We start from the raw sequence: 18,217 nt of genomic DNA, 5'->3' as shown, positions 1-18,217 counted from the left end.
CCTTGCTTTTTTTAGCTCAGACCCCAACCTCTGCTGTAACCTGACAGGCAGCCCCGGGCAAGTCACATGGCCTCTCTGACTGTCAGAGTCCTCATGGGTGAAATAACTATGACGTTACCTTAAAGAGCCACACATGGGAGCATGTCTGCACAGCTTGGGGCCTGAACCCCAGGCAGCGTCTGGGGGTGCGGAAGGAAGGCTGGGGCTCTGACTGAGCCTCTCGCTTGTCTGCCAGGATGAGGACTCATTTATAGATATCCGCTCCCCGGCTGCCAGGCCTGGGGAAGTGGGCACAAAGGTGCTGAGGTGGCAGTTTGGGACCTTTTTCAGGAAGGAGCCTCTGGGCACTCTTCCTTCCCTCCACTCCCCATCCCCCGTCTTTGGGGCATCCTCACAGTGATACTTATAGCAGGCCAGAAGGTGGGAGGTTTGACCTCACAATCTCCATTGGACAGAGGAGAAGACTGAGACCCAGAGAGGAGAAAGGACTTGCTCCAAGACCCACTGCAAGGTAGTGACAGAGCTGGGACCAGAACTGAGTTCCCGAGTCTGGAGCCCAGGATTCTTCCCTTGTACCCAAACTTAGGTTGTTCTTTAAAATAAATTCTAGTATTTTGCCTGGTTTGCAAAAAGGCATTTCCTTATGGGGGCTGATGTGAAGAGGGGGAAGGGCTTGGGTTCTGCAAACCATCTGAGGTTTCACAAACAGACTCAGGTTCAGCACGAGGACGCAGGGCTGTGAGAACATCACGGGGCCCTGGAAGCTGCAAGCTGTGCCAGGCTTTGCCAACAGCACCAGATTCGAAAATGGCATCAAGTTTGCAAACTGGGGGATCTGCAGATGGTATTGTGATCCACACACGTTGTGGGGTTCTGTGAAGGCACTAGGCTCAGCAAACACCACGCTGGCAAGTGGCAATGCTGGGGTGCAGACAGGTTGGTCAAACCGCAGCCTGCGCCAACCGCAGTGGCGCCTCACGGCAGGATTATTCCACGAGCCATCCAGAGGTCTTTTAGCCTAACTCCCAGAGGCCCCTGGGTACCTGATCCTTGCTCCAAATCCACAAGTGAGTTCAGCAATATTCTTGGACCAGCTGTGTCAGCCTGGGGAGGCTGAGGAGATAAGTGAAGACAGGTCCTCTATCTTCTGTGCCCTGAGCGTGCTGTGCATTGAGGAGTTGAACTTCGCCAGGTAAGCTAGTCTTAGCACATACCCAGACCAATCCATGTGTATAATTTCTTTATCCCCCAGGGCCAAGGTAGGGGCTGCTGGACTTCCAGAAAGTTTAAAAGGAACTTTCCTTTCAACTGTTCACCTCCCGTTTGGAATCTGGAAGGCTGCACCTCCATAGTCTCAGTGGGGACTTGCAGTACTGCCTTTGGTCTGGATGATTTAGACACAGGTTTCCTCGGGCAGGAACAGGGTCTGGTCTTTCTATCAACCCAGCTATTGCTCTTTCACAGTGCAGTGGTCGTGTGCTCGCATTTCTAGTTTCCTAAAGACTCATCCACACAAGTATCTACTGAGTGCCTACTATGTGCCTGGCCAGTCTGTGATTATTTCAAATACTCCTACTTCCTCCTGACATCCTCATACAGCTACTAAGAGCCAAATGGAACTGATGATGTTTCTCAATCATCACAAACAGCTGGGCTCTAAACCCACCTTCTTGTTTCATGCAAGCACCCTATTCCTGGAACTGGATCAGGTTTAAGCACTAGCTCGGTGACCTCTGCCCAGATCTGGCGACTCAATGTCTCATCTGTAACATGAGAGAATCAACTCCTGGCCTGCAGTTCAATAGGAGGGCCGGTGGGGCTGCACGTGTGGAAGTGCTGAGTAAGCATGAATAGGCAACCCAGGTTTGGTTTCTCTCTTTCTGCCCTGTTCTGAATTCCCTCGGCCGCTCCCTTCTCTGAGCTCCAGACACTCAGACTTGGCTTCTTTCTTGCTCACTGAACTTTCACGGCAGTCCCGCAAGAGAGGAATATTGTCCCTTCTTTATAGATGAGGGAACTGACGCTCAGAGAGGTGCAGGGACTTGCCTAAGGCCGCCCGACCAGCAAATGACAGGGCTGAGATGGGACCCAGGTCTGTCTGGTTCCAAGGTCGCCATCCTCAGCTTCAGTCCAGGAAACTCTGGAGATTTCATATTTGCCCTTCTGCCCGCCTCCTCCCCCCGATCCTGCTCCATCTAGATGGCCATGCTTCAGGGAATGGCTACCATGAGTCCCTACCAGGCGGGCTGGCCGTTGTGATTCCCAGTGGACAGAATCCCTCCTTGCTCTAAATCCTTGGAGCTCAGGGAGGAGATGGGCGTTCAGTGAGGAAGAACCAGAGCTGGAGGAGGACAGGGGTTCAGTGAAGGAGGACAGTGGGGGAACAGGGGGTCTCTATGGGGCTCATGGGCAATAACAGAAGTTCAATGAGAGGGATAAGAACTTGGTGGATCGGGGGCTCAGAAGGAGAATGGGAGCACAGTGAAGAGAGAAGAATCAGCAGTGAATGACCCCAAGGCCTGGAGACACTCCCTTTGGCCCCACCTCTTCTCTGCTAACAGAGTAGAGTATCCAAAGGAAGTGCTAGCAGCCTCCTCCCATCAGTGGGGCTGGATCTACACAAACCCAGCCTCCTACACAACTGACTCTGAGCTGCTCCAGCCAGGGATCAGAGGAACTGAGAGAGAGACAGAGACAGAGGCAGAGACAGAGATAGAGACAGAGATTTTGAGTTAGTAAGTCAGGGCACAGACAGGGGACTAGGGCAGAGAAAGACAGAAAAAAACAAGTGGTAGAGGTAGACAGGCACTTGGAGAATGGGGTCAAGTTTGAGCAAGACTTCCTAATCCATAAGTGGACAAGCTGCTGTGTACTGCGGTCCAAGAAACATCGGCCCAGTACCTGGTCCTCCCGTTAGCACATCCCTGCTGTGGCTTGAGGCTGCTGTCTCTGGGAATCCCTGATAAGGGCTCATTCCCTCTGTCCTCCAAAGCTCCGGTCCTGGGATTGAAATAGGGGCTGGAACTCTGCACCGCAGCAGTCATGGGACCCAGGATAGGTAAGTCTGTACAAAGTAAGAAAGGGGCATTGGGAGGGAGTCGGGGGGCCACATTTTCAATGTGGAGTGTGTGGCTGTTGAGCCAATATGGTGTGCTGGGGTGAGGTGAGGGCTTGTGATTCCTTGCACAGAGCCCCGCACATGGCTAAACCTAGTCGGAGTGTGTCAAAATAAATGAACTGCCGGAGGGGCAGGAAGGGATGCTGTTTACTCAGCTGGAGGCAGGGAACTCAGCCAAACCTCCCTGACAAGACAGAATGACCGACAGGGCAATGGAAAGGCAGCCCCCCTGAGCACGTTCCTGAGCTCCTCTCTGAAGCAGACGAAGGTAGAGACAAACACACCAGAGAAAAACAGAAGTAGAGAGAACTGTAGTCAGAGATGGAGCAAGTCCAGAGATATACAGAGTCAGACCAAGGCCGAGACAGAAGGACAGAGACGGAGGAAGAAGACAAAGATCAGCAGGTATTTGTGAGAGCATGCAGGGGCAGGGACCTGGAAGCATGCAGAGACCAGCCCCGGAGGGAGGGCTGCAGAAAAGACCACGGGAGATAAAGAGGAGCCTATGCAGTGAGAGAGAGAACCAGAAAGAGACAGGAAACCAGAGCACAACCAAATACAGCACCCGTGCTGCCTGTCACTGCTCAGCCAAACAGCAGAGGCAGGGATTGGGTTATAATTGTGCTTTTATTAATATTCAACACCAGCAATCTGAGAAGGTGGCAAGTAAAAGCCCTAATATCTACCTCCCCTTAAGCTTTCAAAAGCAAGTTCATATAGGGAAAAGGTAGGAACTTAGGAGGGGGAGATTCCTAGGGAGTGCAGATGTGCTGTTTCTCTTGGGAGTAAGGGAAGGGGGAGGTGAAAGGGGTGTCCTGGAGCCTCTTCCCAAGCTCTTCCCTTTGCTCTGTGATATCTCTCCACTTGCATCAGTATTTCTCTCTTCCCAAGAACCTGTGGTTTATGGCCAGAAAAACCTATGTATTCCCTGGTTAGGGAGGAGAGCTATAAACTGTTTGCTCTCCTTGTCCTTGGTTAGGGGAGATAAGGTCTTGAGATTCACCAGCTGGCTGTAAGTTGCTCAAATAGTTTGGCCTTGTTTAATTTTCTCGTCTCAGTTTCCGTATTCTACTTGCTCAGGAATTTTCCTGGCTTCTTACTACCCTGTCATATTCCCTCCTCAGAGACTTCTATCCCTAAAATTTTTTAGGGGTGATTAGGGAAGAGATTCTCTCTCTTTTTTTTAGATTATTTATTTATTTTTAGAGAGAGGGAAAGGGAGAGAGAAAGAGAGGGAGAGAAACATTGATGTGTGACAGAAACATTGATTGGTTGCCTCCCACATACCCTCAGCTGGACACCTGGCCCAAAACCCAGGGCATGTACCCTGACTGGGAATCAAACTGGAGACCTTTTGGTTTGTAGGACATTGACCAACCCAGTGAGTCACACCAGTCAGGGTGAGGGAGGAGATTCATTATCAGTAACTGCTTCATGCTGACAAGGGTCATGGTCCCTGCCTGCATAGGATATGGAAGTTTCTTGCTGCCTGATCTAAGGGGGACAAGGGAATGGGACCTGAGACTGGGCCAGAAAGGCTGTGAGCTGATTCTTCCAAAGTAGGGATAGGCTGGAACCCCTGAAGCATCATCATCTTGATGTGGAATTGTTGTATCCAATTCAACCATCTAGTGCTGATAACAAGTCCATTCAGTCAAACTACTGGGTCTCAGTTCAGGAGGTGGTGATGCAGAATAGGGCTTCTAAAGTGAGGGCTGTACTGTGTAAACAAGCAACCATCTAAAGAAGGTCATTATATACACTCTATGAAAACAGAAAGAACACAAAGATTAATGAACACAGCAAACCATGAACTAGTTTCTGAGTCTGCAATGAGAAGACTTCCAAATGTGAGGCTTTTGCTGGAACAAAGTCAAGCAGTGACAATCTACAGATAAAGGTCCTCTTTATCTGTAGTTTAAATGTGACTGGTGATATCATCAAGTTCTCAGGTAAATTCTGTATGGTTGACACTGTATCAGTAGCTCTCAGTAATTCCAAATCAAAGGATGAAAGAAAAATGAAGATTAGTTTCAAAGAAAACTAAAAAAATTCAGGATCCAACTCAGTTTGTAGGTGAAGAATAAAACTTTAACTAAAATCTAATATTTATAACTGTGTATTATAGATTTTATTGAATACAATGTTTCCGCTTAAATTATCCTTATATTTCATTAAAGAGACTGCATTAAATCTAATTTCAATGTGGCCTGATCATCTGCATAAACACAACAAGAATAGCAATTGATCATATAGGCTTTCTTAAATCTGCTTTCCTGGAATGTTACAAGCAATTTTGAGATTGAACTTTAATTTGCCCCTCAGGGCAAAGCAGCCAAGCCAACAGTTGTTATCAGACTTTATCCACAAATACCCACAGATTTGGGTGAGTTCTTCAAGTTCTCAGGGTCCCCAAAATATCTTGAGATTCTTTCCTTGACATCTTTCAGGGAAACAACCTCTGTTCCTTACCTGGAAAGACTGTGGTGAACCTTCTGAATAAGCAAGGTACCAGCCCATTTCTCCAAGGGGCTTTTATTAGCTTCAAGGTCAATCTATTCCTTAAAGCTTTCTGCAGACACCCAGAGTCCAGGCATGTCTCTTTTAATTATGACATTCCAGACAAAGACTTAGCTAATAAAACCACAATTGGAAACTGGCTTTTTATGCTCTATTATGAAGAAATCAGATTCCTACTGGATTTATGCAAACAAACATATTGCCATGGGGATAATAATACTCACTCATTAAGGGTTTCCAAATTCCAGAGGGATCAAGTTGGGAGAAAAATATAAATGCCTCAGTATTGTTTATGAAAGTATAATTTACCAAACTGCTTTGAGAAAAAAAAATGTATTCTTATGTCTGAGAAACAAAAGATTACAAATTAATAATATTTTTAACAAAAAGTTATAAAAGCCACAATTGCCTTTAGTTTGGTATGTCCCATAATTAATTTTTGTTTATCCTGATTATTTGCAAGTATTTCTATAAGTCCAGTTATTTCACAGAGCTCTAGTAATCTTTATTCAGTTCAAAGGTATGATCTGAAAATTTATTCTCAGAAATATGTAACTTAAAATAAGAGTCTTTTCCATGAACCTTTCCAAAGACATAATGTATTTTTGCAAATGCATTAGAGTAAAACAATGGCTGTCTCCAAATGACCAAAACACCCCTTAAAGTGACATGGTTACAGATTTGATTATAATGCAATTAACAAATGACTTTGCTTTCCCTGCAATAGCATTTTCAGAAAACAACTAGAATTGCATGTGAAAGTATATCAGAACTTTGTAGAATCTTGGAGATTTTTTTATATTTCCAGAACACCTACTTTAATAATAAAAATATGTGTATATAAATAGAACATACTTATTATTTCTCTTTTTGACAAAGCTTCCCATGTACTTCAAGCATATTAAATAGGCATAATTAGTTCAAATTTCTTTTTTTAGTAAATATTTTACTTATTTATTTTTAGAGAGAAGGGAAGGGAAGGAGAGAGGGAGAGAAACATCAATGTGTGGCTGCCTCTCGTGCACCTCTAATGGGGACCTGGCCCACAACCCAGGCATGTGCCTTGACTGGGAATCAACTGACGACCCTTTGGTTCATGGGCCAGTGCTCAGTCCACTGAGCCACACCAGCCAGGGCCAAAATTTCTTCTTAATAAGGAGAAAGAACAAATCCCCAAGGCATTCAAGGGACCCACTGGAAGTTGAACAGTCAGCTAAAATGCAACCTAATGGACTCTGATGGGATAGAGACCAAGCCACTCCCTTTCGAAACAGAAACAGAAACAAAATATGAAGCAGAAGAGAAAGTTCAAATAAATGAGTATTTATCTGAAAGGAGGGGCTGGGACTAGGCTTAGAATCTTATCTCACACCACCTTTCATGGAGGAGAGCTCTCAAATAGAAACCGACTTCCTCCTATGGAGGAACAGAGAAACAAAACTAACAGACAAGTAAAAAGGCAGTTGCAAAAAGAAAAGCAAACAATACCCAAAAATCCATATACCAAAGTCAGAAAGGTCCAGCCAAATCCCACATTGGGGAACTGGGATTTTTCTCGTCACTGAGCCATGCCTACCACACCGCCTAGTGGTGCCTATTGACTCCCTCAGAAACCCAGATAGTCCAAAGAACTCAAGAGACAGGGCGGGGCTCCTGGTCATGCACACCAGGGACTTACCCAGTTTGGAGTCTGTTGACTGCCCAGAGAAAGCAGATACTAGATGTCTGTTACGGAAAGCCCAATTCAACATGGATTTATCAAGATTGTATCCATAGACCATCAGATGGCCAAAGGCCGGAAACCAGACAGGCTTTCTGAGCACAAATCCAGTCTCTTACTGACAGGTGAGGTGATGGGAAGCGCTGGGGTCCTGGGACCAAAGATCTCCCTTGGCAAAATCGCCAGGCAGCTGCTGGATATCTTGGCTGGGGGTCTGGGCTTCCCTGTCCAGGCAGCCTCCGGGACGCCCCCTGCCTGGAGAGGCGGCAAGGGCCAGAAATGGAAATCGAAGGGCAACTGAGTCCAGGACTGCCTGCCTGTCACTGCTCAATCAAACAGCAGAGGCAGGGATTGGGTTCAAATTGTGCGTTTCTTAATATCAGACACCAGCAATCTGAGAAGGTGGAGAGTAAAAGCCCTAACATCCACCTTCCCTTGAGTTTATATAGGGGTAACGTGGGAATCTGGGAAGGGAAGATTCCCAGGGTGAGTGCAGACATGCTGTTTTTCTTGGGAGTAAAAAGAAGGGGAGCTGAAAGGGGAGTCCTGCAGCCTCTTCCCAAGCTCTTCCCTTTGCTCCGTGACATCTCTCCATTTGCACTTAGCATTTCTCTCTTCCCAGGCACCCGTGGTTTATGGCCAGCCACACCTGTGGTTTTATGACAAGCAAAGCTACCTATTAGGGTGGGGAGGGGAAGTATAAACCATTTGCTCTCAAGTGCCCTTGGTTAGGTGAGGTAAGGTCTTTTGATTTATCGGTTGGCAGTAAGTTGCTCCAACTGTTGGGCCTTGTTTAATTTTTTTGTGTCGGTTTCCCTATTCCACTTACCCAGAAATTTTCCTAGCTTCTGAGTGTCGCATCTCAGGTACAGGACAGACACACAAATCTGCAGAGGGAGCATCAGAAAGATCACCACGGAAGAGGATACAGAGACATATGTGTGTCGGCCATGGGTTGGGGAGGAGGCCAGACGGGAAATGTGTTGAAGCCTCGAGAAGCCAAGCCTGGAGAGTGGCTGAAGTGCCATGTGGAGAGGGTGGTGGTTCTGAACAGAGCACCCACCTGAGCATTTCTTAGGCAGGTGGAAGGAGGTGGAAGAAATAAAGGGTCTTTGGACAGGGTGGTCCCTGGGCTGGACACCCTGCAGCAAACACCTCTGGCGTCCTCCAGCTCCCTGTGCTCTCCTGTGTTAGCCTCACTCCCATTCAGACAAGGCCAGACTTGCTCCCCAGAGCAGGGCATTGAGGCCTTTGAGGGCTGAGTAGGGCTTTTGTGAGCCCAGCAGGCAGACTCAGCTATGTAGCAGCCACGGCTTGGGGACCGTGACATGGCAGAAAGCGTGGGGATGGATTCTTCCTCGGGGGGCCTCACAGGAGAGATGACAATGAGGTCAGATCTGGGTGGGTTGTTCTGAAGATGGGCCACTGACAAACCAATTTCCCAATCAGCCTTGGCGTGCTGTGGGATGGGAGGGGGGTGGTGGCAATGCTATGGGTATGGGAAGAGACGAAAGACTTAGGCTGTACTGTGCCTGCCCCAGCCCTGCCCCACCCCTGACTATTATTCTGACCCCTGCAAGTTTCAGTTCTAGAATATTTTCTAGCTGTGCACCCCTCATACACACTACCATGTACACACATACAGCAGGAGGCTTACCCCAGTGTCTGTCCACGCTGCCACCTGAAGCCACGCCTGGCCTGTCTTCGAGAGCCCCAACCTGAGCTGTGGCCAGGCTTCCCCAGGCTCTCTTTCTGGTCTGAGAGCCCTCTGAGGTGTGTGGGGATGTGTACCTGGAGCCTGAGAAGAGACTCAGTCCAGCCCGCTGGAGGGAGAAGTGCCAGCTCGCCCAGCCAGGGGCAGACATAAGAGAGAGAGGAGTCAGGGTCGCATCTGGCTCTCTCAGCCAAGCCCCGCCACCAGCTCACCGCATGGGGGCAGGGGCTGGAGGGAGTGATCTCCTAAGGCCAGTCCCACTTGTGATCAAGAGAAGCTACTGTCCCATCTCTTACACCTTTGCTCAGCTTTACCTTCACCTGGAAGTGCCCCCCTGCCCCACCCACATCCATTCTGGTGAAATTTGCCCTGTTTTCCCGTTCCTCCACACACCAACTGCTCCAGGAAGCCTTCCAGACTGATTCTCCCAGCTAGCAGCAACCTCTCCCATTTGCTCTTTGACCCTTTCTTTGTGGTTCATCCTTCTTTGTTCCTGGTGTTATTTTAATTGCTCTTACCAGTTCTTCTGGGCTCAAATGTGAGCCAATCCAGGGCGGATAGGTGGAGCAAGGGAAGAAATACCCCACGACCCTAGGTTCAAATTTTAGCTCTGCATCACTGGCTTTATGAGAATGCAGTGACACACTCTCACCCTTTTTAATAGATGAGGAAACAGATGCTCAGAGAGGGCAAGTAACTTGCCTAAGGTCGCCCTGCAAGCAAGCAGCAGACTGGGGGGCCAGAACCCAGCTGTGCCTGACGCCAGAGCCCTTTCCTCTCTGTGTCAATGCCCTTGGGGTTTCCTCTGCCCTCCTACAGACCCCACACTGGTGAGCCTTCACCCACGCAGGGCACTTCTCCTCTGGCTCCAGACAAAGCAAGCCGTTCTCTGGGTGCCAGTGACCGAGCAGCAGGCAATGTGTGTGGTGGGTGCTATTTCCTCCCAGGCGGGGCCTTGCCTGCTGGGCCAGATCTCAGGCAGCTGCGATTAGGCCCCACATTGGGTGATAGACATCCGATGCCCAGTCTGCTTCCGTCCCTTCCTGGGACTCGCTTTCTCCATCAGTACAGTGTCGACCAAGGGGTCACTTGGTCCTTTCCTATGCAGACAAGCTCAGTCCACTGTCCCTGGAGGGAGCAGCAGAGCAGAGGCCCCTACTTAGGGGCTGGGCTGGGTATCCCATCAGGGTTAGGGGACCTTGTCTATCTGCAACTCAGAGCCCTAAGCACTGAAACCGAAAAAGTCCTTGCTCGTGCTGCTCGTCACCACCAGAACTGATATACAGAGGCAGGGATTGAATGCTCACGGGCACTTTATTCAGATAGCTGGTGATCTGAGAAGATGGTGGGTTATGTTCCCTAAAAGACCATCTTACATTTTTCTTTTGAGCCAACCTTTTTTTTAAGGAGGAAAATAAATCCAGATGCCTTCTGGATTGTTTGCTGTCCCCTCTGGGGCACAGAGGTCGAATTGTTTGCGGCCTCCTGTAGTCAGGGTGGGCCATATCTTCAGTTCCCAAAATAATAGCTTTTTACATGTATTCACTACTAAGTTGATTAATTATTACTTAAAACTAAAATGTTCCCCCATCAGCACTATGCTTGAAATTGTGGAGAACGCCACCCACCTCAGCAGACTGGGAGCCCCCTGGGGGTGGGACCTGGTTTGATTCATTCCTAAGGCCCCTGCTCTCAGCCCAGGCCGGCGGAGGCGGTGTTGGGGAAGTACTGAGCTGCCCTCCTTCCTCTCCGCGCTCCCCTGCCCTGATGACAGCCCTTCCCTCTCTCCGACCTGTTTTGAAAGCCTATTCTAGTGGAGGGCTGGAGACTCACGATAGGCGGAGGGAGGTGGGCTGCAGGGCTCTGAGGGAGTAAATGTAAACACAGAGAGAGATGAGCTGGGACTAGTGGTGGGAGGAGGCAGCATGGCCGGGGCCGTGTATCTCTGCACCTCACCCTCTGCGTGTGTTTTTGGCCCAAGGAAACTGGCCTGGATCCCCTGGGGGCTCAGGGCTCACCTGCCCCCAAAGCCCTCACCACTATTTTTAGGGTCATTTTAGGTCTAGATGGGCAGCTGGGGCCAGAGCCGGGAACAGAAAGTCCCAGCACAGGGTCCCTGACCTGGCTTGGAAACCACCAGAAAGTGCTTGGCGCCTTCTCAGATCTCCCTCAAGAATTAACAACTGGGAGGTCTGCAACAGCTGGACCTCAAGCACGCCATTGTCCCCGCAGCTGACCCCCTACAAGGGCCCTGCTGGGAGGAGGAATTTCCCAAAGATGACAGCCAAGATCCATCCATGGAGACTCCCCTTCCTGCCATTAACTCTTCCCCCTCCAGAAGCCCAGGCCTGCCACACTGGGCCCCCACAGAGCCCCCACCCCACCTTAGTCTCCCCCTACAGCTCCCACCCCCAGACTGTTTTCCCCCTCGTTCAGTTTGCCTCGATTCAACAATCATATTTTTTAAGCTGGGCCAGACCTTGAAAGATGAGAAGTTGTTTGCCAGGAAGAAGGACACTCCAGACTGAGTACAGCACGTGCAAATGCTGAGAGGTGGCAAAAACAGAATGAACTCGGGAAATGACCGGCTACAGGGTCCAGAGAATAGTGTTTACTAAGGGTGGGAAGATGAGACAGAGTGGCTCCCAGTGGTCTTGACCTCCTTGAGGCTTAGACTTCTGTACTCAGGCTTTGCACATGGGCTGGGAAGGAGGAGGGGCTGACCATTGTTGAGGACTGCAGGGTAACTGGAAAGGGCATTTTCTTTTTAGGTATATTTTATTGATTATGCTATTACAGTTGTCCATTTTTCCCCCTCCCCTTTATCTCCCTCTGCCCTGTACCCTGCCTCCCTTCAGCATTCCCCCACCTTAGTTCATGTCCATGGGTTGTGCATATAAGTTCTTTGGCTTCTCCATTTCCCATACTATTCTTAACCTCCCCCTGTCAATTTTGTACCTACCATTTATGCTGCTTATTCCTGGTACATTTTCCCCCATTCTTCCCCTCCCCCTCCCTGCTGATACTCCTCCACATGCTCTCCATTTCTATGATTCTGTTCCTGTTCTAGTTGTTTGCTTAGTTTTTGTTATCGTTTAGGTTCAGTTGTTGATAGTTGTTAGTTTGTTGACATTTTACTATTCATAGTTTTGATGTTCTTCTTTTTCTTAGATAAATCCCTTTACTGTTTCATATAACAAGTGCTTGGTGATGATGAACTCCTTTAACTTGACCTTATCTGGGAAGCACTTTATTTGCCCTTCCACTCTAAATGATAGCTTTGCAGGATGGAGTACTCTTGGGTGTAGGTCCTTGCCTTTTGTGACTTTGAACACTTCTTTCCAGCCCCCTTTTCCCTATAAGATTTCTTTTGAGAAATCTTCTGATAGTCTTATGGGAACTCCTTTGTAACTGTCTCCTTTTCTCTTGCTGTTTTTAAGCTTTTCTCCTCATTTTTAATCTTGGGTAATTTAATTATATTGTGTCTTGGCGCATTCCTCTTTGGGTCCAACTTCTTTGGGATTCTCTGAGTTTCCTGAACTTGCATGTCTATTTCCTTTGCCAGATTAGGGAAGTTCCCCTTCATTATTTTTTCAAATAAGTTTTCAATTTCTTGCTTTTCTGTGCTTCAATCTTGTTCTTCTCCTTCTGGCACCTTATGATTCAAATGTTGGAATGTTTAAAGTTGTCCCAGAAGTTCCTAAGCTTCTCCTTGTTTTGTTTTTTTGAGTTCTTGTTTCTTCATTCCATTCTGGTTGAATGTTTATTTCTTCCTTCTGTTACAAATTGTTGATTTGAGTCCCAGTTCCCTTCCCTTTGCTGTTGGTTCCCTGTATATTTTTTCTTTATTTTTTCTGTATTTTTAGTTCACTTTGAATAGTCTTCGCTTCTTCCTTTATTTTGGCAGGGCATTTTCATGTGAGATGTTTCTTTCACTTCCAGAGAAGGAAACTGAAGCATAGAGAGGCTAAATAAGCTGCTCAAGGTCACATAGCTACAATGGGGCAAAATAAACATTTGAATCCAAAATCTCCAACCTAGAGGGTCTCAGCAGGGACCTGACATGGTCCTTCAAGGCACAGGTCAGGACAGCCTCTGCCCCCTTGTATTGGTCACTATCTAATCAGAAACTAGGGACATAGATAATGCAAAGGAATGACCAGCTCTGCAGCCCAAAGAACGGGCTGAGAGAACTGGCCTAGAAGGCAGGTCTTACGAATGGGGGGATAGCTGGTCTGGGCCACAGGAGTAAGGTGGGAGGGCCAGCAGACAATGCAGGCAGTAGGAAGGACTCCAGGCAGGGGCTGGCCATGATGAGGCCACCTCCTTCCACCTTAGCCCCTCTAGAGAGAGGTATGTGACACCATGGTGATATTGGTCAGTTCATCCCTGATGAAGCAATATCTGGTTCTGGGAACATTCTTTTTGTAGGCTTGGGCTGTGGGTGTGTTAGTGCTGGAGGCTGGTGAATTTTCCAGAAATATTTTGGTTCCTTTGTGACACTGCACACTCCACCCCCCCGCCTTTGGCACTTAAATGGGGTTTTAGGATGATTCCTCCTTTTGCTCTGCTCTCCTCAGCTGGGATACAAGGTGGGGGCTCCTCTGGCTCACTGGGCAGGTTTGCTCACCTGTGGCTTCTATTCCTGTTTTTCCACACATGCCTCCCAGACTTCCAGAGGTCTGGCTCAAGGCTATATTCTTTCGTGGGCGCTCCTGGAGCCCATGTCCCCATAGGGATCTCCCTCTGGGTGCCCCTGTGCCACTCCAAACTCACCACATCTAAGGCTGTGCTCACCACCACCCTACAATTCTGGCCCTCAGTGCTGGCTCTCCCAGATGGAAAGCTATGCCTCTTGCTGCCTCCAGGAGTCTGTACCCTCTTGCACTCCCTGCAGCTGTTTTTCCACTAAGCCCTGTCCACCCCACCCTCCCCACTGAGGTGCATCCATTCATCACTCTCCATGTGATGCTCCCTGGCCCAGTCTTATTGCCACTTGCTCCCCTAGACCCCATTGCTGTCTTCTCCTTGGTTCCCGCTTGCAGCCTAGCTTCTCCACTCTCCATCCACAGGCACCCACCAAGGTCTTCCCGCGAGGCCCAATCAGACTTCGTCACTGGGTTCAGAACAAAGCCCAGCCCTTCTCCCTGGTCCCTCCAGCCACTCCAGCCTCACCTCCCCACCTTGACCCCAGCCTTGCCAGACTATTTGTTTCCTTGGATGACTTTGCACTTTCATAATTCTGCTCCTCTCTCTGATGTTTCTTCCTCTAGGAAGGCCTCCAAAACCTTCCAATCTAAGCTAGAGCCTCTACACTGCATTTCCATAGTCTTGGAACTCCTTGCATCACATCAGTGAGCACATTTCATTGTGATTCTGTGTTAGTGTGTCACACACTGGGAGCTCCCCAAGGGCAGGGACTGGAGCTGCTTGCCTCTGAGTCCCCAGCAGCCTGCTTTGGGAAACTTTCAGTGTGTGTGGAAAAATTTTCATTCTCACTCTTAAACCAGCAGAGACCAGCTCTGTCACCGGCATGGGGACCCTGGGCAAGTCATGGTCCTACCTGGCTCTGTTCCCTCACTCTGTAAAAGATTAACCCTGCCCTGGCTTCCTGTCCAATACACTCTCCAGGCCCAGTGCTGCTGTGGGGTCATAGACAGGGAATCCTCCAGGGAGGCAAAGAGGGTCCGTGAAGCAGGCCAGGTGGGCTCCCGCAAAGAGGCTCCAAAAGGGCAGATGGCCACGTGCATCCCAGCAGCTTGGACCAGCTGAGTGTTGCCATATGGGAATGTGGGCCCACTGTTGCCCGATTTGCTAATCTTCTAAGGAAAAAAAACAACCCAAATCTGGTGTTTTGTGTGAAATTTTCTGATTTTTAAATTCTGGCAATTAACTTAAAAACACTCAACAAGTCAAGCATTGGGCAAGCCTTCAAGCAATTTCTAGGAGTCAGATGTGCCCCCAGACAGGACTGCTATGCATTGCGCAACTCCAGAGGGCACCACTTACCTCATGGTGCACACCGCACACAGCTGCCCATGGGCCAGGGTCTCCCAGTTGTAATCTCTGCCTTATTGTTCCTTTGATGGTTCTGGCAAGTGTGTGTGGTGGCAAGTGTAGCAGAGAGATTTTTCTTTTCTTGCACAGGAAAATTATTAGGGAAAGAAAAAAAAAGTCTTGGAATGCAGCTTGTGGGGATGGGGTTGGGAGGAAGGAGAAGAGACAGCAGAGGAGCAGAGAGAAACATCCAGAGCAGTTGGTGTCACTTCAGGGATCAGAAGGAGGTGAGAGAGTAATGCTGGAGCTGAGTTCCCCACAGGAAGGAAAATAAGCTATTCTGAGGCCTGGTGGCCAGACCTGGAAATAGACTCCCCAGTGAGTCTGAGGCAAAAGCTGACAAAACTGGCATTTATGAGCCATCTTGGAGTTGACAGAGGGCGTTATCCTGTGTGACCATCACACAGGCCTGAGAGGTAAGGCTGTTATTCTATTTTAGAGGCTCAGAGAGGTCTCATTGTTGGCCCAAGGCCACACCAGGTCTACGTGATCCTTGGTCTAAGTGGTCCTTGGTCTTGCTCTCTCTACAAAGAGGCAGGCTGGCACATTCCAGAGAGAAGGTTTTATTGCCTTGTCCCTGCTTGATCCAAGACCTTCTCCTTCATCTTCAGGATGTGAGAACTTCCCCATTTCTCAGTATGTCCCTCTTGAAAGTGCAAGTCTGGGCTTCGGTTATGAGTCCTGGACTCTCACCATACTCAGGTGCCCTGGACTGGGGGTCACACCTTCTCACCACACTTCTCTCTGCAGCCTTGTCTTGACCGTGCTCTCTGAGGCCATCAGAATGGGGAATCGACTGACCAGTGCTCTGACTGACTGACTGATCAGCTAAAGAATCAGCTGGTATGCCCTGGCTGGTGTGGCTCAGTGGACTGAGCACCAGCCTATGAACCAAAAGGTCCCTCATTCAATTCCCAGTCAGGGCATACCCATACCTGGGTTGTGGGCCAAGTCCCCAGTTGTGGGTATGAGAGAGGCAAAAAAATAAGCAAAAAAAATCTTAAAAAAATAAACCAGCTAGTAGTGAACCTGGAAAAGCCGGCATTCATGCTGCCTGTCACCTACCAGACCCAATAAGCAGAGACAGGTATTGAATCTCTATCGGGGCTTTATTCGGATGGCTGGAGATCTGAGAAGATGATGGTTTGTACCCTAACAGGCCATCTTAAATTCCATTTTAAACTGACACTTTTTATAAGGAGAAGAAAAGTGCAGGTATGGGGTTTGGAATTCAAGCGGAAAAAAAGTGTAGGTAAAGGATTTAAAATTCAGGAAAGAGGTTAATCAGATAAAAGCCATAGTCCAGCAATTTCCCTAACATCCCTTCATCCTCTGACCCATCATTTTCTTTATCTGTGTCCTATATCCTGTGTCCTGGGTCATTTTCTTTATCTGTGTCCTGGGTGGTAGACTGTCTCTCCCTGGAACACAGTGGCTCGGATACCACCTTGACTGCTTATGGTCTCTTCTGGAGCACAAAAGTCAATTACTTGTGGTCTCCTGGAGTTAACATGCATTAACTACTAGGCTTATTAACTATTACCTTAAACTAAAACTTTCCAGCTCTCGAGTCCCCCACCAGTAGAATGGCAAAGTGTCCCCATGCAACCACCTTTGACATGTCACAGGAGGGACGCCAGGCCGGAGTAAGAAATGGCTACATGGAGATTATTTTTGCATTTATTCTAAGGCCATCTTTACAGCCACCATCTTGCGGTTGCTGCTAGGTACCAGAAGTCAGACAGATCTGGGATCCAGTCCAGGTTTTTCCATTTACCAACCTTGGGACCCTGAAGTCCCCTCCTCTCTCTGTGCCTCAGTTTCCTCATCTGTATTATGGAGCCATAGCAGCCGCCTGAAAGGATTGCTAGGAGGGTGGGTGCGTGTGCCCAGTCTGGCCCAGCCCAGCCCGACGCAGTGTTGCTCGACTATGGTCTCCCTTAGAACAAGCTCCTCCATCCAGGCCACTTCCTCTAAAGGGGGAGGGGAGCCAGAAAGTGGGGTGTCCCAGCCCCCCACCTTCTCAGCGCTGGGTTGAACTTTTTCCAGTTCTCATGTTCTAGAAATGACAGTGGCCCTTGTTGTCATGTAGCAAGTATGGAGGCAGGCAGGGTGTTTGTGTCAGGACAGAGAGCTGACAGAAAGGCTCGCTGCATGATTGAGAGGACAACAACTTTGGCAGAACACCTGCTATGCATGTTACGGACACAACCCATTAACAGGACTATTGTTTACCACGAGGAGGGACAAAGCCACTTTGGCCGAGTCCCAGAGTGAGAGGAAAGGTCAGTGCTTGCCGAGAATTGAAAGTTTGCACTAAGGTGGGCCTTCAGTGCAGTGGGGGAGGGGTTGAGGGGATCCCAACTGGGAGTGGGTGGGAATCGTGATCCAACAGTACAGGATTTGTGGGTGGAAACAGGGTGGTAAGAATTTGGGAAGAGAGATTCCAAGAATTTGCAGGTACACTCTGTTAATGGCTTCCCTGGAAAAGTTGATCGGTCTTTCAGGAAGTTCCTGTAATGAACAATCAAGCCATTTGCATGGTCTGGCCAATCAGGGAAGAGTAAGAAGGAAACGTGTTAACAAAAACTGCAATATCAAAGTCAAGTTAATGGGACCCTAAGGAGTGGTTTCTGGCTTTGAGTCCATACTGAATGTGGGGCAGAAGGGTCTGGTTCCCAGTGGATGCTGTCTGCACTGGGAAGTGGAGATAATCATCCCTGCGTCGAGGATGAAGAGGTCAGGGGGCCACTGGTCCAAGGCCCTGAAGCAGGATTGAGGCGGAATTCAAACCTGGACAGTTACCTCCCAGGACAGTGAATGAGCATGGAGGGAAGGGGTCCAGGTCCTGGAGTGTTCTGGGTGACCAAGACTTGGATGAGAGAGAGAGCAATAATCCAGAGATGGTGTTGAGTTGGAGGAGTCAGGTGTGCGTGGAAGGGAATGGGAGCAGTTGGACCTTGTAGTCTCTGAGGCACTTGAAGTTTACCAGGAGACGGGAGGGCAGTGGTCCTCAGTGGGGCTTGTGTTGTGCCAGGCCTGCGCCAGGCACCCTGGATGCCTTCTCTCCTTGCGGTAGATGCTGCGT

The 18,217-nt window shown here is 48.9% G+C and overlaps 1 protein-coding gene across 4 annotated transcripts in view; it reads left to right on the top strand.

The window, feature by feature from the left end:
• The first annotated feature begins 2,643 nt into the window (after positions 1–2,643).
• The window catches only part of SLCO2B1 (solute carrier organic anion transporter family member 2B1), a 58,743-nt gene continuing 43,169 nt past the window's right edge, over positions 2,644–18,217 (top strand). Inside the window, exon 1 of one of the 4 annotated variants that reach the window (XM_036028811.1) lies at positions 2,644–3,058. In XM_036028811.1, the coding sequence (XP_035884704.1) occupies positions 3,043–3,058 (16 nt within the window). In that variant the 5' untranslated portion in view covers positions 2,644–3,042. Of the gene's footprint in view, positions 3,059–7,177; positions 7,484–18,217 lie in introns of those variants that run through there. The other 3 variants (XM_028517661.2, XM_036028809.1, XM_036028810.1) reach the window with 3 other exon arrangements.

This window comes from Phyllostomus discolor, chromosome 6 (assembly GCF_004126475.2).
Source record: "Phyllostomus discolor isolate MPI-MPIP mPhyDis1 chromosome 6, mPhyDis1.pri.v3, whole genome shotgun sequence".
NCBI classification, from domain to species: domain Eukaryota; kingdom Metazoa; phylum Chordata; class Mammalia; order Chiroptera; family Phyllostomidae; genus Phyllostomus; species Phyllostomus discolor.
Note: the sequence above shows the minus strand (reverse complement) of the source record. Positions and strands in the feature narration are given on the sequence as shown.